Source organism: Tamandua tetradactyla, chromosome 3 (assembly GCF_023851605.1).
Source record: "Tamandua tetradactyla isolate mTamTet1 chromosome 3, mTamTet1.pri, whole genome shotgun sequence".
NCBI classification, from domain to species: domain Eukaryota; kingdom Metazoa; phylum Chordata; class Mammalia; order Pilosa; family Myrmecophagidae; genus Tamandua; species Tamandua tetradactyla.
Genome location: NC_135329.1, coordinates 141,008,291 through 141,032,732, shown reverse-complemented (window position 1 = coordinate 141,032,732; position 24,442 = coordinate 141,008,291). Strand labels below are relative to the sequence as shown.

The 24,442-nt window shown below is 33.9% G+C and overlaps 2 protein-coding genes across 2 annotated transcripts in view; one reads left to right on the top strand and one right to left on the bottom strand.

Moving 5' to 3' along the window:
• The window catches only part of FASTKD1 (FAST kinase domains 1), a 54,913-nt gene extending 37,454 nt beyond the window's left edge, over nt 1-17,459 (top strand). Inside the window, 6 exon segments of the mRNA XM_077151779.1 lie at nt 86-201; nt 2,978-3,029; nt 3,032-3,129; nt 3,796-3,872; nt 3,875-3,909; nt 4,477-17,459. Coding sequence (XP_077007894.1) covers nt 86-201; nt 2,978-3,029; nt 3,032-3,129; nt 3,796-3,872; nt 3,875-3,909; nt 4,477-4,572 — 474 coding nt within the window. The 3' untranslated portion in view covers nt 4,573-17,459.
• Nucleotides 8,238-23,288, bottom strand: KLHL41 (kelch like family member 41). The gene is made up of 6 exons (XM_077154083.1): nt 22,058-23,288; nt 18,052-18,209; nt 17,823-17,930; nt 15,262-15,447; nt 12,801-12,947; nt 8,238-8,922 (listed from the first exon to the last, which is right to left on the bottom strand). Exons 1-6 carry the CDS (start codon nt 23,165-23,167, stop codon nt 8,811-8,813), a joined length of 1,821 nt encoding a protein of 606 aa, XP_077010198.1. The 5' UTR covers nt 23,168-23,288; the 3' UTR covers nt 8,238-8,810.
• Nucleotides 23,289-24,442: the final 1,154 nt, after the last annotated feature.

Here is a 24,442-nt window from a genome sequence, read left to right as displayed (position 1 = left end):
TATTTTTAGTTTGTAGAAATAGAATAATTTTTATTCTAAACCTGATTAACTTATTTTAAATGAACTAATTTTTATTTTCATAAAGATAGGCAGCATGAATGGGGCACAGCAGCAGGCTTATACAATGTTAGAAGAGATTCTAGGAGGACTCAATTGTGTAAAAGCCTCAGTTCTTACACCTTATTACCACATCATAAATAAGTCTTATAGGACATTTTAAAGGAACATAAGCTTGATATAAACAATGAAAATGGCTAGCAAAAATCAAACACCGTTTTAAACAATATTAATAATAGTAACAAGGAAGATGATAGTCCCACTGTATTGCCTTTCAGATACATTTTAGCATTTTAAAAAGGGTTTGAGCTTTCTTTTGACCAGATAGCAAAGTTTAATTCTAAAGTAAGTTGGTGGGTAATAATGATTATTTTTGTTAAACCAAGTAGGGTTTAGAAGCAAAGGAGGACAGATATGATGATGATCTAGAAATCATGTTTTACAAAGAACTAGAGAAGGCTGGGAAGGCACAGATTTCAATCCTTCAGCAAGTTCCTACACCTGTCAACCTTATTAGTATTTTCAACTGTAAAATAGCGATAATAATGCCAGCTTAATAAGATTAACAGAGATACTGCATGCAAAGCATTTAGCAATACCCTTGGAACATAGAGCTCAATACATTTTATTACAGCAATTAAAAACTAGGGATGTTTAGTCTGAAAAATGGAAGTCTTATGAGAAGCATAACTGTTTAAACAGTTTGAAGAATTGTCATATGGAAGGAGAATTAGAAGTCTATTTAAAGGATTAAAAATGGTAAAAAGTGAAGATTTAACTCAGTATAAGGAGAATTTTCTGAAAGACTTGTTGAAACATGAAATAATGGGCTGCCTTGTGAAGAAATAATTATGTTCAGGCAGAGGCTGGATGATGAGATGATGTGTGATTTCTTCCTAGACAGGAGACTGAACTAGACAGTCTTTAACCCCTTCAACTGCACTACAAAACACACACTCCCAGTCATTTGGTTTTATATTAGTCAGGATTAGATTTGGCTGTGAGTGACAAAAATCCACAATTAACGGAATTTAAAAAATTAAAAGTTTATTTCTTTCTTCCATATATGTAGGAAGTCCAGGGCTGGAATGCCAGCTCTACAAACTTTAAAGTCCCAGGCTCTTTCTATTTTGCTATATCTAACATCCTCAACATGTAGTAGCTTTCATTTATTGTCCAAGATGGCTGCTGTAGCTTCAGCCAATTTACCTACAATCCAAAGAGAAGACAAAAGGGAAGAAGGAAAGGGAATTGGTGGTATCCCTTTAAGCACAGTTCCCTGAAGCTACAAATGCCATTTAAAATTTAACCCCACTAGTCACATGGCCACCATACTTGGCTGCAGGACAGTTTAAAAAATGTGGTTTTTATTTTGGATGGCCATTTTAGTACTCAGCTAAGATTTAGGGATTCTATTATTAAAAATGAAGAGAAGAATGGGTATGAGGGGACACCTTGCAGTCTGCTAGACAGTTGTTTTAAAAAATAGGTCTTTAAAATTTATCCTGTTTATTGTAAAAGTAATGCCTACAGAAGAAAATACATTAAAATAAATAAGAAAAGGAAAATGAGCTGTAATCCTATCTCATAGAGGGTCTTAAACTACTTAAAATTACAGAGTAGGGAAGGCCATGGTGGCTCAGTGGCAGAGTTCTCGCCTGCCATGCCAGAGCCCCGGGTTTGATTCCTGGTGCCTGCTCATGTGAAAAAAAAATACTGACGTTATGACAAGCCTCATAGATTCTATTCCTATTATTTAATTTCATTCTTTTTGTTTACTTGTTTTATTAAAGTTTCTTTCAAACTAAAAATAATACATATCCATTATAGAACATTTGGAAAACAGAGAAAAGTAAAAAGAAGAAAAAAATAACTTAAAATAACCTATCCCAAAGTAACATACATGATTAATAAAACTAGGATTATAACAACCCAAGCCCACTGTATTTCCAATTCATATTTGTATCTCCTCTTAAAAATAGGCTTATCTTTATGTGGAAATGGATATAAATAATTAAAAATAAGACAATAATATTCGTATTATTAGAATATTGTATAATTAAGACAGTATATAGTATGATTAAAAGCATCATCAGATACATTGCTTAAGATATTAAAAAAAGAAACTCAATTAAAAATTACATGATAATGCAATCATAGGAAACTAGAAAAGGTAAATAACCAAAAAGAGAAATTACCAGTTTACTTTTTTTTTTTTAGCATTTTTTTATTTTATTATTATTTTTTTTGTTTTGTTTGTTTTGTTTTTACATGGGCTGGGGCCGGGAATCGAACCGGGGTCCTCCGGCATGGCAGGCAAGCACTCTTGCCCGCTGAGCCACCGCGGCCCGCCATCCAGTTTACTTTTGATGTCTAGTTTTCTATTTCATTCCATAGTATTTGTGACTTTCTTTGTTTATATATTTTAAATATATATTATCTAAATACATCATTCATTAGAAGTAGTAAAGTAGTGATATTCTCTATCATCCCTTCAAATTAGCCAGAATTTATCTAAAAAAGAAATTTCCCTTGTCAACTATCTTTAGTTCATACAGGAAAGTCAGGATAAATACTTGATTCTTTCTCTTGACATGCTTTCATGGTGAGTTGGTTTAGCTTCCTCTTAAGGTGACCAAGAAATTTAAAGGGGATTAAGATAATCTTTAAGGCATTTGGCTTAGTCTAGTGCTAAATATAGTTTATTGATACTTTCTGCTTGAATTTTATTGATTGATTTTCGAAGAGAGGCTCCTTTAACCAGGTCTTACAGAGTAAGTTGGATAATTTGGAAAGTAAATAATTTCTTAAATATATTTATAAGTTTAATATATATATGTTTTAAATATATTACTGTATCTTAAGCTTTTGCCTGTAAGAATTTATCTAATTCATATCTTTAATTTCTATACTTCTTTAGAGATTTCGAGTATGTCTTGGATGAAAGGGAAAAACCTCTTCCCCATAATTATATTATGGTAACCATAATATAATTTTTGGATAACTGCCAGAAATGCACTGGGAATCATATACCTAGATAGGTGGATCAAGGATGCCACCAGGAGCTGAAAGGTAACTTCTTTCATTGTTTTACATTTTTTTATCTGCACATTAATAATTTGGCATAATTTAATGAATGCAGTTATCAAAGGTTGATTTTGTGAAACTGCTCCTCATATACCTCATGTATTCGATTCAGTAGCTTTGCTGTTCCTATGCCTTCTACCTGTAATGTTTTTCCTTCACTTGTCCAAAGCCTAGCAATCTCTCCGTCTACATTGCTACCCTCCTAGTTGTCCCGCAACTGGAAGTAACTAGTATCCTTTTTTGAGCTCCCATACCTCTCTCCTTTCTGATAGCACTTAGGCACCCTCTAAACTGCATTGTAATTTGTTACCTATATATCATATATTTTCTTTTAAGATTATTAGCTATGTCACTTTGTTTTTATCCCTCACAGTGCCTTATATATAGTAAGTGCATAATAAATACATTTTGGATAAAGAAACAAATGGAAGAAAACATGGAGATATTTACTATAATTTGATATAGATTCTACTATTTAATTTTAATTGTCATCAACTACTAATTTCTTAGGTATATAAATAACTAGCTATACTTATTTCTATTAATTTAGCTTTGCGAGTTTATAAAGCTGTACTCTTGTATCTTTTAATGAAAGACCTGTAATTATTCAATATTTCATTTTGATTTTTGAAATAGTTTTGTCTTATGTAGGATTGCTTTGGAATTTCTGGATTCAAGAGCTTTTTGTAGAAACATGCCTCACTTAAACGGAAAATCTGCCATGAAAAATGACACTTGGAAATTTGGGGCTATCAAGTAATTTAGGTATAAAATACTCATATAATTGAGACTCTGAAAATCCCAGAGACACTGGCTTATATGTATGTTTCCTTTTAATATCAAAGTTCTAGAATTACCTTTTTTTTATATATTAAAATATCTGTGAAACAGAATATCACACCCCACCCCACACCTACTTTTTGGGGGAAGTATAACAAGAAGAAATAAAAATGATTATCTTCTTTTTTATCTCTAGGGTCCCTTGATTTGTGTAGTTATCTTACTAGGGAGAGAGGCATTATGAAGATGTGGAGAGCTGATAAGAGAAAAAGGCTACTGTATGATGATAGAAGGCTATACAGGAAAAATCATCTGTTGTTGATACTGCAAAAACTGAAGAATAAAAAGAGCTATGAGACAGGAAAAGGTCTTTAGGGCATTGCCAGGAAGAAAGATCCACTTTGACTTCCAAGGAGGATTCAAAGTCTATGCAGCATGAACTAATTTCAAAGGATTCCCACAGCTTTGTTCAGTAATACTTCTAAGTCTTCCCTGAAGTTTTTGTTGTTGTTGCTTTGAAACTCTTACTCAAACTACTTACTTATTTTTTAGATACCTCATTTTGAATGGAACTCTATGGCATTATCAACAAAGGATGCTCGGATGGACTACCTGAGAGAATGTATATTTGGAGAAGGCAAATCTTGACTGTAATTTTAATTTAAAATTAGTTATCATTGTGTGTCATAGTTGGACTTATTTTAACTAAAATAATAGTGTAGGATTGACCTGTTTCAAGGTTACTTGAATACCTCTTATGATAAATAGACATTAATAATGGAATACTTTATTATCTGGTTTGGAAATTGACATTTGTAATATAAAATTCATATAACTTTTTAAAAATGTAAATAGTTTTTCCTTCATTCTTGGAGTATGCACTGTGTGTCAGGAACAGTTTAGGCACTGGGGATACGGCATATCTTCTGTGGGTAGAGTGAGACAATAGACAAAATAAATGAATAAAATATATTATGCCTTAGATGATATTAAGTGCTACAGAGAAAAATCCAGAAGGAGGATAAGAATATTGTGGGGGTGGGGGGTGTAATTTTAAATGGGATAATCTGGGAAAGGCTCATAGAGAAGATATTTGATTAAAGACTTCAGGAGGTGAGGCTATCTGGGGGTATGGGATTCCAGGCAGAAGAAACAGTAGGTACAAAGATCCTGGTGTGTTTGAGAAAAACAAGGACTCTCCTGGGGTTGTAGCAGAACAAGTAGAGGTGGAGAGTGAAATAGGAGAGAAGGTAAGAGAGATAAGAGTCAAAATATATAGTTCTCATGGCTAGTATCAATGAGATAAGAAAGTTTTGAGCAGAGGAATAATAGGTACTCACATTTGAACTGGCTCATTCTTGCTATTCTGTTGAGATGAGAAAAGACTGCAGTGGGGCAATAATGTAAGCAGGGGAACCCATTTGAAAGTCATTGAATAACCAGGTAAGAAATGGATGATGGCTTGGACGGAATAGTAGTGGTAGGGGTAATGAGAAGTGGTCAGATTTTTAAAATATATTTTGAAGGTAGAGGCAACAGAATTTGCTCATAGATTGTATAGGAGATATGGGAGAAATATAGTAGTCAAAGATAATTCTGAGTTTTCATTCTGAACAATTAAAAGTCATTGTCCTTAACTGATAAGGGAAGCAATGTGGGGTGCAGGGGAGGATCACTAGTTTGGTTTTAGACATGTTGAATTTGTGATGGCTTTTAGACATCTAAGTGAAGATACCAAGTAGACAATTCGAAAAATGAGACTGGAGCTCAGGGGAGATCCAGACTCCAGATATAAACTTGAAAGTTCTCAGAGGTACTTAATGCCATGAGACCAGATAAAATGACCAAGATGTGAATACAGAAGAGCTCTGAGACCTGAGCTCTGGGCCACTCCAACATTAAGAGGTCAAGAAGAAGAGAAACCAGCAAAGAAAAATGAATAGGGGTGGCCAGTGAAGTAGGAGAAAAAGTCAGAGAGGGACTTATCCTAGAAGCCACCTAAAGAAAGAAAGTGTTTCAAGAAGGAAGAAGTGAGCAATTATATCAGATGATGCTCATAGGTCAGGTGAGATGAGCAATTGTATCAGATGATGCTCATAGGTCAGGTGAGATGACTGGGAAATGTCCATCAGATTTAGCAACATGAAAAGCATTGGTAGCCTTGAAAAGAGAAGTTATGGTGAAGTGGGTTTGAAAGCCAGATGGTTCAAGAAAAGGTGGGAGGAGCCAGAATTTGAGTTTCTGACTATGGTATCCTTTAAACCCTAACTCTTCCTTAGGAGTGATCTATTTGCACTCAGCAGAAAGCCATTTTGTATGTAACTATCTTCAGGCACCTGGTTGAGATGGAGGGAATTGGTTTTATCTGAAACTTGCTATCTTCTGATTTCATGACCCTCTAAATTCATACTTTCCCCAAATTAGTTGGTAGCCAGAGTGCTTCAGCCTTCCTAATAGCTTAAAAATGTAGTGTCCTGGGTGGGCAATGGTGGCTCAGTGGCAGAATTCTTACCTGCCATGCCAGAGACCCAAGTTCAATTCCTGGAGCCTGCCCATGCCAAAAAAAAAAAGTGTGTCCTGCATGTAATTTACTCCATTAAAGTTTGGCTTAGGCTTAGTTTTAGTTTTAGTTTAAAATATCCAGTAACTTTGCATGATTTAAGTCCAAATACTTGATAATTTTGTGTAATGTGAGCTGCACAGAATCTTTTGTGTAAAACAGAACAGTAAGCAAGTAAAAGATATCTCCTTGTAACCAGTCTCCTTTGTTCTGAGTTTCCTCATGATAGTCATTTGCTTTAGCTGATATGCTAAATTGTGTTTATTACTCATTTTATAAATGTGTTCTCTCCTAAAGCAAATGATAGATTCTAATATGATTTCCACATATAGGTATCTCACAAGAACTAACCCCCTGAAAAGGTTAACATATTTTACTATGAAACTTTTAAAATTAAATGCTTAGAGTGATGAGGGTTATAAATAGTTTCCTTTCCTTAGGATATAAATAATTTAAAATCTGTTTGTTCTTTACTTCAGATTCATTGAAATCTTGATTGAGTGACCCCAGAAGTGCCTTTCACTTATTGTTATATATAATCTGACTTCTCATATATGACATTTCTAACTCTCCTTTCTCTAGGCTGCCTCTCCCTCTGGTTCAAATGGTTTTCTTTATAAACAAACAAATAAACAGACATACTTTTTGTTTGATTATTTTGTTTGGAATTATATAAACAAAAGCATTTTTTTATTAAGATATAATTCACCTACCATAAAATTCACCTGTTTTAAAGTATTCAATCAGTGACTTTTAGTGTATTCACAAAGTTGTGCAACCATCATCATTAATTCCAGAATATTTTCATCATCCATAAAAGAAACTTCACAAAAAGCATTGTTTTACAACTTGATTTTATGTCTACCTAAGTCAGCATTTCTCTCCCAAAGTAACCAATATTCTGACTTTCTAGTTAAGCACTTAATAGGTTTAACACCCCAGGTGTGCATCATGAGATACCATTCTCTGCCACTCTCACCCTTTTAAATCTGCCTTAATCTATAGGTTTTCCCCTCCATCTCTTTGTTTTTCGTTATGTTTTATCTGTTGAAGAACGTTTAGCATTTCGAGTTTTCAGTATTTGACTGGATTCATGGTACAGCTCAGAGCGGTAATAATATAGAAAAGTAATCAGGATTCTATTTCAAAGATCCAAAGTAAAACTAATTTTTGTTGAATACATTTCAATATTCATGATAGAGAAAATAAAGCTGTATGAATAAGTATTCACTAAGTGCTCCAGAATAGTCCCAAATTTAAGGTTTCTCCAAAAATATCATGTGTGAAGAAAGAAGTCAAATATGTTTATGAAAACTTAATGAGATGGACAGAAAAGCATGTGGCTAAGATAAAAGTGATAATTAGTTGATGGCTTAGATACAGCTGAATGTGATGGCCATGGAAAGACTGAGGCATCAATCTAACTATATACACTAAGAAGAAAGAGCTTAAATGTAGGGCCCTCACATCCCATACAAACTAATAATACAATCAGTCACCCTTCTTGCTATCAGAAATTTGCAAACAGGTAGATCTTCCACGGAAACTATAGCTACAATTTAAACCAAAGGATATAAACCCTTCTCCATGCACCCTCTGCCCCCAATTCCTGCCCCAGCAGTTTAAAGAATCAATACATTTCTGTTCCCCATCCTCCTGCCACAGATGGTTGTAATGGCTTGAAGACTGTGATTTACTGGAGTCACAAAGTATACCAGTGTTGCAAAGAGAACAGAGTAAAAAAGAAAGACCATTTGAACTTGATTATTTTACTCAGAGATTTTTTTCCTTCCGATGCTACCCTACCCATCCTTAAATAGCATTTCCAAAGTCTTCTCATGGCATGCAATCTTCTTTGTTAGTATGCATAGGATTCCTGCCATATCTTGAAGCATAGGGAAGGTTTCTGATATATTTACTATATTCTTTAAAATGCAGTTACAAGTTTCATTCTCGAATTTCATTTGTAATAGAAAAAAAAGTTTGAAGGTACCCTAACATTGCAAATGAAAGGACTAGTACACAACTTGTATTTAGGCACCTTCTTTACAGTCCAATAAGTGAGACAAATTAATAAAAGAAATAATTTGTTCAACTTAGTATTTAATTTCTTATTAGAAACCTGTTTTAAGTGCCGATCATTACACTGAAGATTCAATGACTATGAGTTTTTGATACCCACTGCTAACCTCTGAAACAACTTAGTGGATAATAGATTTCTATATGAATCTCTATATAGGCTTTAAAAAAAAAACACAGAATAATTCAAAGCCCTGTTATCCAAACAAACTACCTCCCAATCTACTATGTTTTGTCACTTTCTTGTCTATAGTTTAGACAGTTTGAAGAGATTTAAACGTGTTGCTAGGCAACTAGCTCCCGAAGCATAACGTATTTCCTTCAACATCCCAGCCCATTCTTTTTTATCATCTTCATACCTGATGGAGGAAAAAAAAAGTAATCAATAAGCAGCTTTTAAGTAGCTATTTAGTTCTATTGGTTTTCCTGGGTTAAAAATATAAATGTGGATCTTTGAAAAGTATCATGACCATATGGCCTTACCATACCATTTGCTCTTCCCAGAGGATGATGCACCTGCCTGGAAGAATAACACCTGAATTTCTCCCAAAATATGCATTCTCTGGATGAGGGTATACCCAAACTATTGCCACAGTAATCAGTATGTCTAGGCTATAAAGCCTTCTCTGGGAATCAAAGACTGTCCATAGATGAAGACTAATAGTTAAGCAGTCATTCACCTTGTGTGATGGAGATGGCTGGTCTCCATGAGTCAGGGTAAGCAAACTCTTTCTTAAGAGTAACAACGAGGGAAGAGCAGTTGACTGTTAATTATGGTTTCAACTGTTCCCATATACATGTGCCTAGCAAAGCACCAGGCACATAATAGTCACTCTTCCCCTTTATTTTCCTATTGAAGAGCTACTCAGATTTATGCACTTAAGTAAGAACTGGTCTTTATTCTGAATATTCAGGGTATAAAGATACATAGAACATGAATTCCTTTGAAACATATGTGCCTAACAGATACATTTCCTCTGCTAGGAATGTGCTCTTTGCATGAGAAACTCTCAAAAGGTCCCTTCTCTCTGAAGTCTTTCTTGCCTTCCTTAAGCAGTATTTGTTGCTTTTACTTCAGTTTCATATAGCCTTTAATATATCATCTATTATATCAATTATCTCTATTATAATTATATACCTATATCTGTATCGTCAACAAGCCCAAAACTCTTTGAAGACATAAAATACATCTTTTTACCTTAGTATTTTCCCTCTTCCAGAAGCTATCAGTAATCATTCTAAGATGAATGAATGAGATTTAAAATAATAATTATTAAAGCTAGCTGGCACCTACAGAAGATATGCCTTCTCTGACTTAATTTCCTCAGTGTTCTAAATTTAACTCTCCTCAACAAGTGAACTGTACCCTGAGTAATTTTTATATAGAGAAAAGTAGATAAAAATATTTTACCACTATTATAGGGTAAATTTGGGGGCAACAGGGTAAGAGATAATATTAATTGGTCTAAAGAAAAAGTTATGATTTTTAAGCTATAATGAGGCTTAAGAATGTTTGCTTCCAGGCAGTTATATTTTTACTTTCAGCTAATAACACATGACCAATACTAAATTATGGAATAATTTCAAAAAAAAAATAGAAGTATGGATTTTATTTTCACACATCACAGTAAGAGAGTCTACATGTTTAAAATGTGGAATACTGTTCACATTTTCATCTCTTCACATGTGTGAATAGAGGTTCACTAGGAAATTGAGGACAGATAGGTTCAAGACTAGTGGCTTTCAACTAGTGGCACATCAGTCAGCTGGAGGCTTAATAAACACAGATTGCTGGGCCTGACCTCTAGAGTTTCTGATTCAGTAGTTTTGAGGTGAGACCTGCAAATTTGCATTTCTAACAAGTACCCAGGTAATGATGCTACCACTTTGAGAATTACTGAGCTAGATCATTGATTCTCAAACTTGACTGCCCATTGGCTATGTGGAAACATTAAAGGATAGGCATCAGAGTGTGAGAATCATTGCTCCAGATTATATTACCCAAATGGAAAATAACAGTAGTTAATTTAAAATTTTACAGCCCCAAGCAGATGAATGCTCCCTTCTTGCCTTTCCTCAATGAATGGTTCCCAAACTTGTCTGCACATTAGAATCATCCTAGGATCTTTTAAAAATTCCAAAGCCCAGGCCAAATCCCAGATCAACTAAATCACAATCAATAGGGGTGAGAGAGAGCCATCAGGAATTTTGAAGTACCCTAAGTAACTCCAATTTGCAGGCAAGTTTGGGAACTACTGCTCTAATTGCAAAATAAACTGCCATCAGAAAGGATCCCTGTTCCAGGTTCTCCTCAGCAACAGAAGGGCTACTTTTAGCAGGATATGCTGTATTTTCCTTTGTGCCTACAACTTACTCCTCCTGGGGCAGCTTGACTTTTGACCATCATTGGGAACCAGGCTGGCTCTTATGAGGTTTAGCTATCGATATCACCATTCCTTAACCCAGTGTTTCTCAACCCTGGCTGCATTATAATCACCTGGAAAGGTTCTAAAACATTACTAATGCCCTGACCCCATCCACAGAAATTCTAATTTAACTGGTCTTGGCTAAGACTCAAGCACTGATATATTTTAAAAGCTCCCAAGTGATTGTAATATGCAGCCATGGTTGAGAACTAATGCCTATCTACCTTTGTACCTGGCCTTGTTTTCCAAACCCTAACCTCTCCACTCCTCTTTAATTTCATTCCCCCTTTTCTAATGCTTCTAGTCTTTCCCCATCTTCCCCCTTGCTAATTCTAGCCCGTTACCTCTCTGTAAATCTCCAATTTTCCCCCCTTTCTCCTTTTTTTGGGGGGAAGAGGGAGGTAATAGTTTATAGCTACTTTCTTTTGTAGCCACTTTTTTCTTGCTTTCCAGCACAGCTCGTCACTATTACAAGAATAAAAGGAAATAAGGCCCATACACTAAATAATTGTTTGGTTAAGCTACCATCATTTTAGCCTACCAACTGGGAATAAGGCATCTGTTGGTTCAGGTATAGTACAAATAATACACATTTTCCCCCCTCAGGTGGTGTGCTTTCTGATCAGGTAGAAGTGGTGCTTTTCCAGAGCTGTACTCAAATGTGCAAAAAATTACTTGGGAATTTTGTTAAAATGCAGATTTTGATTAAGTGGGTCTGGAGTAGGGTGTAAGATTCTGCATTTCTAAGAAGCTTCCAGATGCCAATGTATTGCACGTGCACAGACAACACTTTAAGTAGCAAGGTTTATACAATCTGCTAACAGGCTAGGTAAGAGGAGAAGACACATTTTGCATTGATGTTTGCAGCATCCAACCTTAGATCATGGAGCCTGGCTGACAGGGAAAGCATCAGCTTGACAGTTTCTGAATGAGTATACAGTATGAGCTAACTTAAAGTCACTTTGGGCACCTGAGACCTACCTCCTGTAAACGTCAGTAAGAAAGCACAGTGCCTGGGCTGAAAGCAGACACATGTGATATCCTGATGCTTATCAGATATCTAGATCTTAGGCACCGCTCCTGACTACTCTGCTACTGTCTATAATACATACTTAAACTTCTGCTTCTAAGACTTCCTGGATACACCTTGATGTCCATGTGACATTCACTGCATTGGAAACTATAGGAAAATCGTCTTTAAAAAAAAAATCATTATAAACATAACTGTAAAATTATTTAATTGTGTAACAATGGCAAGTGTCATACTTAGGGAGAACTGCCAAGCACCTATTTGGGAGGTAAAATGGATTGCATTTACATTTCTATTTAAAGAAAAATATTTTTAACTCAATCCTCAAACAAGTAGAAAACCATTAAAATTAGATTCAAAATAGGATTAATGAATTCATAGAAAATTCAAGAGGTTAAATATGTTTCTTCAGAATTCTGTTTTATTAGTAAATAAACTATTTTGGTAGAAAGGTAAGTAGTTTGGAAATAGCCTTTTTTACACTGGATATCTAAAGCATTAGACTTTTAGGGCTGGAATGTATCTTACAGGGTCGGTGGTCCAACTCTCACTTACTGATTATTTCTTTCCCAAGCTCACAGCTAATTAGAGGCAGTATTTGATTAAGTAAATGGCATGTGCAAAAGTTCAATTTGGGTCAGAGTGTTTATGTTACAACCAGGAAGGAACTTACATGTTGGGAAACTCTGGCTTATTATTTACCAAAAAATTGTTTGTTTTATCAGTTTTCAGATATCTGATTTAATACGTGGTTAAGAATATTGAAGTGAAAAGAACTTACTTCCATATGTCATTGACTTCAGTGGGTGCAAACTCTTTAGACTCCAGTTGAATCATAGCAAAACCACCAATGGCATACAAAGATCCAGCTAGGCTGACCAAACTGATGGAACTTCTTTCTTGGGGAAATTCTTGCATTACCTCCCACCTAAGTATTGTCAAAAATACGGTCAAATATTGAAAACTTATATGTCAAATGTATTTACTGAACAATTATAGGAAATTATAATTAAAAAATTCAAATAACACAAGCACTCCAAATTAGAAGATTAAGGCAGTTTGCTAATGGGAAATATTTAAATATCCCTTTATTTGAAAGATATAACCATATTTAGAAATAAAGCCCTCAATATGTCAATCCTAGAATACTTCACTTTCATTGATTAGCACTTAGGCAGTGGTTTTCAAAATGTGTGCCACAAGCTGGGTTTCTGGATTGCCCAATGTGCTGCTTCGTTAGATTGCATTTGAATGCTAATACAAAATTTTAAAACTCTGATTCCAGAGTTTTAAACTCTGATTTGGAATAAACTCTGATTCCAAATCCTTTGCAATTAAGCAACACTACACAGATAGTTTAGAAATGGAGATAGAAATTTTCTTATGATTTATATTTTATCTTTTTAATAAAGAATTTAAGGGAAATTTCTAATGTTAACAGCCATCTGAAATAGGTCAACTAAAATCTAATTAACTGAAAGTATAAGGAATCTAAAAAGAATTAGTCATTTCAGTAGCTCTCTATTCCATTATTCTGACATTAAATTGGACTTAATAGTTTTTCTTTAAACATTTTGTAGAAAACCTAAAAAGTACAGAAAGGTATAGAAGAAAACAAACATCACTCATGATCCTCCACACATAATCGCCAGTAACATTTTCATGTAATTTTGTCATTAAAAAAAAGAAGCTTATAAACTTATAGATAAGTGTGCCGATTTGAGTCTATTATGTACCCCAGAAAAGCGATGTTTTAATCCTGATTCAATCTTGTGGAGGCAGCCGTTTCTTCTAATCCTGATTCAATAATGCAGGGTGGAAACTTTTGATTAGATTATCTCCATAGAGATGTGGCGTGCCTGATTGTGGGTATAATCTTTTGATTACATGGAGCTTTGTGACTCCACCCATTCTAGGTGGGTCTTGATTAGATTACTAGTCTTTAAAAGGAGAAACATTTTGGAGAAACCTCAAAGGTGACAGAAATGACAGAAGCCTCAGAGCCAAAAGAAACTTCACAGCAGAGCCGACACAGATGCGGATGTGTGGAGAACAGAAACATGGATGTTTGGAGATACTTGGAGCCCATCAGACATTATCATGAAATATTAAGCAAGCCAGAACCTGGAGAGAGCCAAGGAAAGCCAAGAGATAAAGGCCAGCCCTGGAGAAATAAAGTGAGGGACCCCCACAGGAACAGAGGCTGAAAGCAACAAAGCCCAGGAGCAAATGCCAGCCACATGACTACCCAGCTGACAGAGGTGTCCCTAACCCATCGGCATTTCTTGAGTGAAAGTAACCTCTTTTGGTGCCTTAATTTGGACACTTTCACTTCCTTAGAACTGTAAATTTGTAACTTACTAAATTCACCTTTTTAAAAGCCATTCCAGTTCTGGTATATTGCATTACAGCAGCTTGCAAACTAACACAATAAGCATTCATACAAATAACCAAACTAAGAATATAGTATATTTCCAATTTTGTTGCTGCTTCTTTAACTTCTTATATTATGAAGGTTTCCCCATATCATGTAGTCTTAAAAGCATGATTTTTAACAATTATTTAAACATCATTTCTTAAAAATTCCTATTGATTTTGGGATACTAAAGTCTAATTTGTAATAAGGTATACATGTTTTCTAAAAAAATCATAATGTAATTTTTTCTTCATTGCTAAACTAGGAGTATAAAAAGAATATGCTCATCCAGATAAGTAAGTTCAAAAATCTGAAAAACACTAATTTTATATAAAAGATGCCTGTCAAATATCTTTTCACTTTAACTTTAAGCTAGTAAAACCATAAAAGTGAAAATTTTAAGAAAATTATAAGGAGCATAAAATAATTAAACTGCTGAAGCTTTCAAAATTTACAAATTTCAGTCATAAACAAGGTAAGTGAAGGTCTTTTTATCCTTAAAGACACTACATAATTCAAATCAATATAACTCTAGAGAGAGATGTCTGTCCATCTACATATATACAACTATCCAGAAATATTACCCTTGAACAACTAAATTTACAAAGTTACATTAATAACAAGCAAGGTAAATAGATCACTCCAACATTAATTTGAGCATTCTGAGTTTCAAATTACAAACACACATGCATCAGTAGCAACAGAAAGCAACATTAAAATACTTTCTCTTTAAATCTCCTGATGTCTTAATTAAAAAGCTTAATTTTTTTCTTCAAAATTAAAAGGCTCACTGATTCATATGCTTTGGTAGGATAAAACAACTTACTTATTGGTTGTGAGGTCAAAAGCTTCAGCTGAGGCTGAAAGGCCATCTTCAGTGACACCTCCTGCTATCACAATTTTGCTTTTATGGATTGCCACTCCAAACATGGAACGAGGGGTTTTCATTGGAGGAAGATCTTTCCAATCTCCTTTTTTTGGGTTGTAGATAAAAACCCTGTTTGTACACTTTCTGTAATTATGAAAGGCAATAAAATGTTCCTATTAGAAACTTCATAGAGTTTTTGAAAGGAGCAACTTAACTAATAACTTAGCTTTGCTTCTCATATGAAATATTTAGCATGGCAGTTCAGAAAAACTTCAAAGTATTCTTAATTTGAATATATGCCACTAAGCAAAGGACAGTTCTAAATGTAAGGACCAAAACTATTTTTTAACTTATACTACTGGCAGGTAGGGTGCCTTTACTTAGACAACTGCCTCCAAGTCCAGATAAAATAGATTTTAATCCTATTTGCTCCTACATTAAAAAAAAAAAGAGATATGAATAGAGTAAAAAAAAATCATAAACCCTTTATTGTGCCTCAGTAGCAAAAAAATGTTAAGTTTATTTATGCTATTACCTGAATATATTTAGCAATGAATCAGTTAAATACAATTAAGTATGTGTACCTATTTTTAATTTAACTATGTAAAATGATCATTAATATAATTTTACTCTACCACTAATATTTCAATGAATTTTAAGAATCCGGGATGAAAGATTAGACAACTAGTCATTTCAGCTGATGAGTGATAAGACAAACCTGGACTCATCTGAATTATTCTTCTGAGTATGTTCCTTCTGGATCCTTAAATTTATCCACAATTTAGAAATGGGAGCTCAGAATTTCAAATAATAATAATTAACTGGTTAAAACCCACAATTTTTTGTACATACAAATTTTTTTTCTTTAAATAAAAAGTTTATATCTGGACTAGAAGAATTGCCTCTAATATTTGACTATGTGTATCACTTTAAGAAAATTAGATAAGAGCATGATACAAAATCATGTTTTTCAAATTCTGTGGTAGTAACTAGTGCAATTCAGTACCTTCTTTTAGACAATGACTCATTTCAAATTAACTTTGGCATTTGTCAAACAATGCTATCTTGGTTCTTGACATTTGCAAGATTAATTTATTCTTACTGACAAAACCTGTATGCTTCTTACTGACATATCAATTTCCTAGTTACTAATACTAATTGAAAGAAGCAATTTAAATTATTTGGCAAGGTTCCTATGTTTCAGAAGTCAGAACACTGCTTAAGACAGATAGATATCCATTTCATTTATTCAGGGAAAATGCCAGAAATAAGACTTTGTAGGTTTATAATTTACTTTCCTTTAAATAATCATTTGATAGGAATAACTGGGATTAAAGAAGATATCAAAGTTTTAGAACATATTATCTTTGAAATATGGATAAATCATGTTGAAACCATTGCTTTTCAAAACCACATTTTCTGTGCTATATTTTGATCAAATAATAAACCATTAATTATTAACTCCAGAATATAGAGGCTTTACTTCTAGCACATTTACACACTTGACTCACCTTCCCTGCTTTTTCCTTACAATTTTCAATTCTGGTTCTCTTCCAGGATTAGACATCTCTATTAATTAAACAGGCTGGGCAAATGATGACAAGCCTTATCAGGTCATATTCAGGGGCAGGAGGTTAGTTCTGCTTACTGTCTAAATTGAAAATGTTTATTTTACCAGACATGTTACTGGCTGGTTAACTTTTGGAGCAGCTTGAAATTTTTTCCTCCCTTTGAGTTGTAAGATCTCTCTCACAATTACTCATCCCTTAAGAACTGCCCAGAAACCAAGTTGTTTATATTTGAAACTGGTGCTGTTTCACAAGAGAATGGGCACAGTGGGTATAATAGGGAGTATCTGTTCTGTTTGATCAGTCCTGTTTCTGAACAATTGAACAATTGTTACATATTTTGAATGTCATCTCTGCCTAGGAGTAAATATGTGAAATGTTAAGAAATAACTGTACTGTTTTCAATCACCATGCTTTTCAAAAAGTTTCGAATTCTAAATTCCATTTTATGGATTAAAGTATATTTTATATACTATTGTTTTAGCAATTATATTACAAATTAATTATATTTTAAAAATTATATTAAAGAGATAATATTTAATTTTTATCTACGTATGGCCAAATGAATAAGAAAACCCAATGGATTTAATGCAGTAAAGTATAATTATAAATCAGCTAAATAGAAGATTTGATTATCTCTTAAATACTGCTTTTCCACTGTAAAAATGCTTATGATGAAGCTATTATGCTCATTCCTAGCAGTATACATGAACTTAAGAAATTTCAAAATTTTATATAGTTTTCCTTTAGAAATATTTATAATATCCTCCAATAGCTTTTCAAAATTTTATTTTGAACATAAATTTTATTTTGAAATTCTACTTTCAAATTATTATTGGGTGGGGACCAAATTTCATTTCAGTATGTAGAGTCAAATGAAAAGAGAAAGAAGCCCTTGTAATAAAAAAAAAATCATTTGTCTAAATCATTAAGAAATTTCAGGGTACTTACTTATCATCTGTCTTTCCTCCCAGACAATATATCATCCCATTATGTGAAATCACATTATGGCCATAGACTTTGATAGGAAGCTTTTTTACTTCATTCCATTTTACAGCTCTAGAATTAGAAGATGATAGAATTATACCGTTTCAATAAATACCAGGTTCTAAAAATGTGAATATGTTGCAGGCACTCATACAACTGGATGCTTAGGGGCAGGAATGTCATGCCTACTTACACAGGATCATAGCATAATACTGAATCCAGCGAAGCCTCTGTTTGAAGGTCTTTGCCAGCAACTACATAGATTTTGTCATCTACCTCTCCCAGACCGAAGAGACATCTGGCTGAGGGCAGAGGAGGAAGTCCAATCCACTCAGAAGATACGTTGTCAAGCTGAAAAAGTATATGAGGAATTGTGGAGCTTGTTAGAAAAAAAGTCACAGGTATATCAAAAAATAAACACTATACTGTATGTGTTGCTAAGAATTAATTGAGGTAGTCAGTGATCTGGCAATCAAACTGCAATTCAAAAGTAATATATTTTAGCTCTGAATTACCAAGACGAATCAGAAAACCTACTTGGCTTACCAAAACAGCTAAAATTACCCAAATCTTCAGGATTTCAAAAAAGGAAAGAAAGAATCATCAAAGGATAGTTAGTATTAGAGGTTTCTTGTCAAATTTTCTTCCCTTTGCCTTGTTCAGCTTTGAAGCAAGGAATCTTAATACTTTTAGGACGCTAGGGAAAGAGAGATTGTTGCAGTATGTGAGTAAACTCCACATACTGAATTTAATGTGCTCCCCAGGGCAACACCATGACCCAGGACACTGGGTATCTCCCTCAGTCCACAGACAGCTGGGAGGTTAAGCAATATCTTTTTTTTCTTTTAAAATTTTTAAGTTCTCTGTTTCCACTTGCACTGTATGACACCAAAGTACAAGAAAACTTTTTTTAGGCAGTATAGCCACAGATTTGTTCTCTCAGGTGCTAATTCTATGTAGCAGAAGAAAAATGAATGAATCCCAAAACCACTGGATACCAAGAATAGATGCTGATATAGAAGGCTGCAGTGTTGAATGTAATTAACAGCACTGAATTGTATATTTGCATGTAGTTAAAAAGGGAAATTTTAGGTTGTATATATGTTACTTGAATAAAAATAAAAACCATAGGACTGTACAACACAGTGAACCTTAATGTAAATCATGGACTAGAGTTAATAGTACAATTATAAAAAAAGTTCTTCTCTCATCAATTGTAACAAATTAGTTTGTTACAAATGCAAACTTTTAATAATGGAGTGATATATGGGAACTCTATATTTTATGCATGATTTTTCTGTAAACTTACAACTTCTCTAATAAAAAATTTTTTTAAAGGACTTGTGAGAAAGGGAGCTTTGTAGAAGTCTGTTTATAACTTATCTAGTAAATTCAGTTAAAGCAAAGCACTAAAGACAACAAGTCAGGATGAGGGATTTTATCTTCACATGTGCATTATTAGTTTTGCATTCAATAATTTCAACATCTAGATTATAATCACTAATATTTCCATTTTTGAAAAAAATTCTTTGTATCAAGCAGGTGGTATGCAGTATAGGAGAAACAAGAATGAACATTTATGGATTTTGTCTCTGTGATAGGCTCTGTACTAAATGCCTTACAAAGATCATCTCATGTTCTCCAGGTTAGGTACTTTCCTCATGCCCATTTTACAGATGAAAAAACTGAGGCACAGAAAGGTAAAATAATGTGCCTAGGGTCATAGACCTTTTAAATGGAATTCAAATTCAAGCTATCTAAATCCAGAGTTTGTTTTTAAAAATGGAAACAGCAGCCATCATAATCCCCAAACTGAGGGCTTAATCCCCACATTGTACAGCACTGTCTACTTCCCCATAACATCCCTTGTAAGGCACTTTTTACAGCAGGTGGAAGAGTAGGCTGCATGCCAGGCTCTTTTATAGATGAGCCATGTGATCTTGGCCAGGCTATTTAACCTCCCTGGGTTCCAATTTCCTTATCCTTAAAAGTAGGGTTTGGACCTAGATTACTTTAAGACCTGGTGCTGTTAAAAATTTTGATGAATCTATTAATCCTATGAAAAAAAAATTCACTTAAAGATTCTCATAGTCTATTTATGCTGTGCAATCAAAGGACAAAATATCTGTAAATTAATACATTTTAAACAAATGTGACCAAGCAGAAAAATACAAAACCTTAAATGTGCATACAAATATCTTCTTATAAGTCATTTAAGTCATAACCCTCCTTCATAGATCTTATCCTGGTATCTTATTTTTCTTTCGTGCCTTTTTAAAGCAACAAGGCAGTTTTAAAGTAACAGGAAGTTAATGTAGCAGTTGGCCCTTCCCACTTTGTGTAACTGCTTTGGTAGCAGTGAAGAACATCAAGCAGGTTTTTTGGACCAGAAATGAGAAACCATGTCAATGGTTACTACCCAAGTAAGGATAGTAGTAGGATGGAAGAGAATAATGATAAAGAGTAAAGGGAATGCTTTAAAGTAAATGGTTTGGGTTGTGGGTATATTTAATTAAGATTAAAAATGTATTGCAAACTATGAACTATAGTTAACAGCAATTTTTTAACTCTTTCATCAACAGTAACAAATTACTACACCAATATCATGGGTCAATAATAGGGGGTGATAAACAGTATGGAAAGATTTGGGTTTTATTTTTTATTTTTATTTCTTCTCTGGAGTAATGAAAATGTTTTAAAATTGCTCATGGAGTTGTATGCACAACTATATGATAACATGTGAAGTCAGTGATTGTATACTTCAGAAGGTTTGCATGGTATATGAATATATCTCAATTAGACCGCATTATAAAATTAAATATGAAATGGAATAACAACAAAAAGATCTCTTAAGAGTTTGTTGGAATTATTCTATAGCTATAACTATTCCCTGGATCTACCATTTCTAGATAGGTCTGTCTATCTGTCCATCTATCTTGATGTCATTTTAAATTCTTAGATATATTTATGGCTATTATCATTTAATTTATCCTTTCTGAAATTAAAACTAGGACTCAGGAAAGTGGCTTGCATTAGAATACTTATGATTCTATCTACTATTATATTTTAATTCATAGTTAACATTCCTTACTGGACCTTTGAAAATTAAGAAACATGATTAACATGTATAGTTACATACATTTTTCAAGATAGAAAAAGCTGATAAGTGTTTGTATTTTTTGTATGCACAGTATGTCACACTCTTTGAGAGCATACTGTTATAGTGGTACATTCTCCACTTACTTATCTCTGGCCTTTCCAACTCAAGTGCCATAGCTCCAAGCCATGATTAGCTATGACCTAAACAAACTCTTCTACCTTAGTTCTAAGCTACAGAGTACTGATATTAGCACTACTAAAGAAAAAGGCTAAGCCACCAGTTCTTTCATAAACTGATAAAGTTTAATGCATTGATAATATGTAACAAACTGTCTTCAAACAAACTACAAAAAGCCTATTCATTTAGGGTTTGTTTTCTTGGAAGCTATGGTGGTTTCATAAAACGGACTGCTAAATTCTAATAACGTCTTAGTAAAACTCTGATCCAAATAAATATGGTCATAAACAGAAACTTCTAAATCTAATTAGCCAATCAATTTAAACTAGTGACACTCATGTAGACAGTTTTTCCTGGCAAGTAATCCAAAGTGTGTAGAATATATATGCGAGGTTTTCTCATTTTCAACATTATATTTTAGGCAGCAACCATAAAAAGTGTAAAATATTACCACCAAGAACTTCAAATTAGTTCAAGGAAACTTAGAATATGGTATAAAATACTAACCAATTACTTCTTTGTAATGTGGTAAGTACTTTCAGGGAAACACATTAAACTACTTTTTAGGCAAGAGCGTACAAGATTAAATTTAATTTTTATTTAAATACTGTGGTTTGAGGGATTACAGTCATTATTAACTATAAACATGGTATTTGGGGTAACAGAGTATTAAGAAAATCTGAATGATCATTTAAAGATTAGAACTTCATTCTTCACCAAACCTTTTATTAACTGTTAACAAGCGCCAAATTAAGTGATCTAAAACATTTCTCTGTCAAATCTCTAAGTAGTGAAAGTGCAAGGGAAGTGGAATAAGACATTGATAAGAATAGAATGCAAGCAGTTTGAGTAATTCACAAATTGTTAACTGAATGGTAACGTCCTTTCCTTCATGCCTCTATTTAAAAGTAGTCTTTCTTACCTGGAAGAAGTAAGATTGTAGAGGTTGATCCTTATTTTCTTCATCCACATATAGCCCTCCTACCACGTACACCTGATTTTGTTTGGTAACGATGCTGGAATGATTTCTGGGAATCTGCTCAGCCAGTGCAGTAAGGTAGCATTCATTTTCTGTGGGATCATAAGCTACTGCAGCTGTGTCATTAATCAAAAGAATGAGGTCTTTGACAAACATTCCATGCCTAGGAATGTCATTCAGGTAACCAGGAAGTAAATCTTCATCACCAACATCACCATTCACCTCAGCAGCCCCAGTCTTCTCCGCATTTTTGCTAGGTTCTGGGAGTTTGCCTGCAAAGGCATCTTTTAGAACTTTGATTTTTTTCTGGATTTCAGGGTTGCTTTTAATGATATCATCTTTCTCAACATGATCCTTAAAATATTTTTCTGTCATAAGGCGAAAACGGATGCAATCAAATACTTCACTGAGGTTTTTAACTCTTTTTTCTTTGTCTGTCCGTACCCATTTCATCACTGCCTCATATACTGCTTCTTCCTTTTCTACATTTAGGCTGTCATTTGAAATGACTGAGATTAGTTCCTGTGGAGAAAGTTGCATAAAGTCCTCTTCCTTACAAATCTGCACAAAGCGATCAGAAACAAATTCACGGGCAGAAATGGCAAGTCTTGGGCAGTCAAGAAGTAGTCCTAGTCTTAGGATGGCTAGACAGTTACCAGGAGCAAGTCTTTTTTGAAGGTAAGAGACACAGACAGTGAACACTGAGGGGATCTGAAAACGGCTGGCCAATGCAAAAATATCTTGCACATTTCCATCATTGAGATCAATACTGGCAGAGTACAGGTATCTGATGATTAAATCAAGTATAGCAGGATCCACATTATCTAGTACTACCTCTTTTTTTTTCTCCTCAGCAATTTCAGATAAAAAATACTCACGGAAGTAAGGACTACAAGCTGACAAAATCAATCTGTGGCAAGGAAGACTTTTCTCACCTGCCTTTAGGGTGCAATCGATGAATTTTTTCTCATCCAGGAGATCTTTTAAACCATCCTGAAGAAGGGTGGATTGGTAAAGCCGCAGTTCCTCTGTAAGTTCCCGCTGGGAATCCATTTTGTGAGTAACCTGGGTAAGGAAGGGGATACTGAAGGCCTTAGCTCCTTGCAGCACACAGGTCTAGCTGTAAAAAGGCAGATCAGTGTACTTTGCCCAGCTTGAAGCCTTTGCAATTTAATCCCATCAGCTAAATATAGATACCAACTCTGACAAGGGGAATTTAGGAGAGCGAGTTTGGAAAGAAGAGTTGTTCTTGCAGCTGTTACAGATTGAAAGGAACAACTGGAACTTTTAATCACTAAGGAGACAGCTAAGAAACAAGACAACGAAGTGAAGTAGAAAGTTTTAAAATAAGTAAAGCATTAAGAGATGGACTAATAAAGGCTACTTCAAGAAAAGGTTTACTGAATTAAGAGAAAACTGAATCATAAAAATGAGTCAGTTCTCTAAAAATGGTCTAGTGGCAAGCTATTTGGCTCCATGAATTAGTGATGTAAAGGTCAAGATTATGAGGTGAGCTCATTTGAATACTCAAAGCAAGATCCCATTTCCAATAAATGTTACACATAAATTTTTGTGTTCTACTTGTAAGAGTGGGATATATTTTTTTCTTTTAAAAGTAAGAAACCTAAAAACTTTTAATGATGTAGTAGATTATAGGGTTTTTAAAAAATTGAGGTGGCATGTATATAACAAAATTTCCTATTTTTCATCATTAGTTTTTTAAAAGCCTTAAAGTAATAATACTCCATCATAATTGAAATTATAAATGCAGAGAAACTGCTTGTATTTTAAGTCACTCTAAATTATCTTTATTCTTAAATGTAAAAAACTACAATTAATATGGAATTAAATAATAAAATTATTTCATTTGCTCATATCCTGCCTTGTTCTTCAAAGGATTTGAGGTGGCAAACAATTAAAAAAGAAAGTAAAATAAAGGCAAACCATCAAAAGGAATCACAAAGCCAACAAAAAAATGGAAATTGTTGAAAGTCAAGACTAGGAAAAGAAAAAACCACTAAATAACTAAAAACGTTCTGCAGTTTCATGTGTTGAACCTTGTATTTCATAAAAGGTTAAAAAACAGATGCAACCCAAAGAGAACGATGTTATCAATAGAACATAATATAATCAGGATGAAGTGCTGTATCATCCAAACAATTTGGAAAACAAGTTTTAGAAAAAAAGAATATATAATTGCTCTCATAATGTAAATTGTTGATTGTAACAGTACGGCATATTAATTATGGAATGCAGAAGTCATGATTTGAAAGAAACTATCATTTATATATAGATGGGATTAAATACTTCATGAAATATTTTATTACA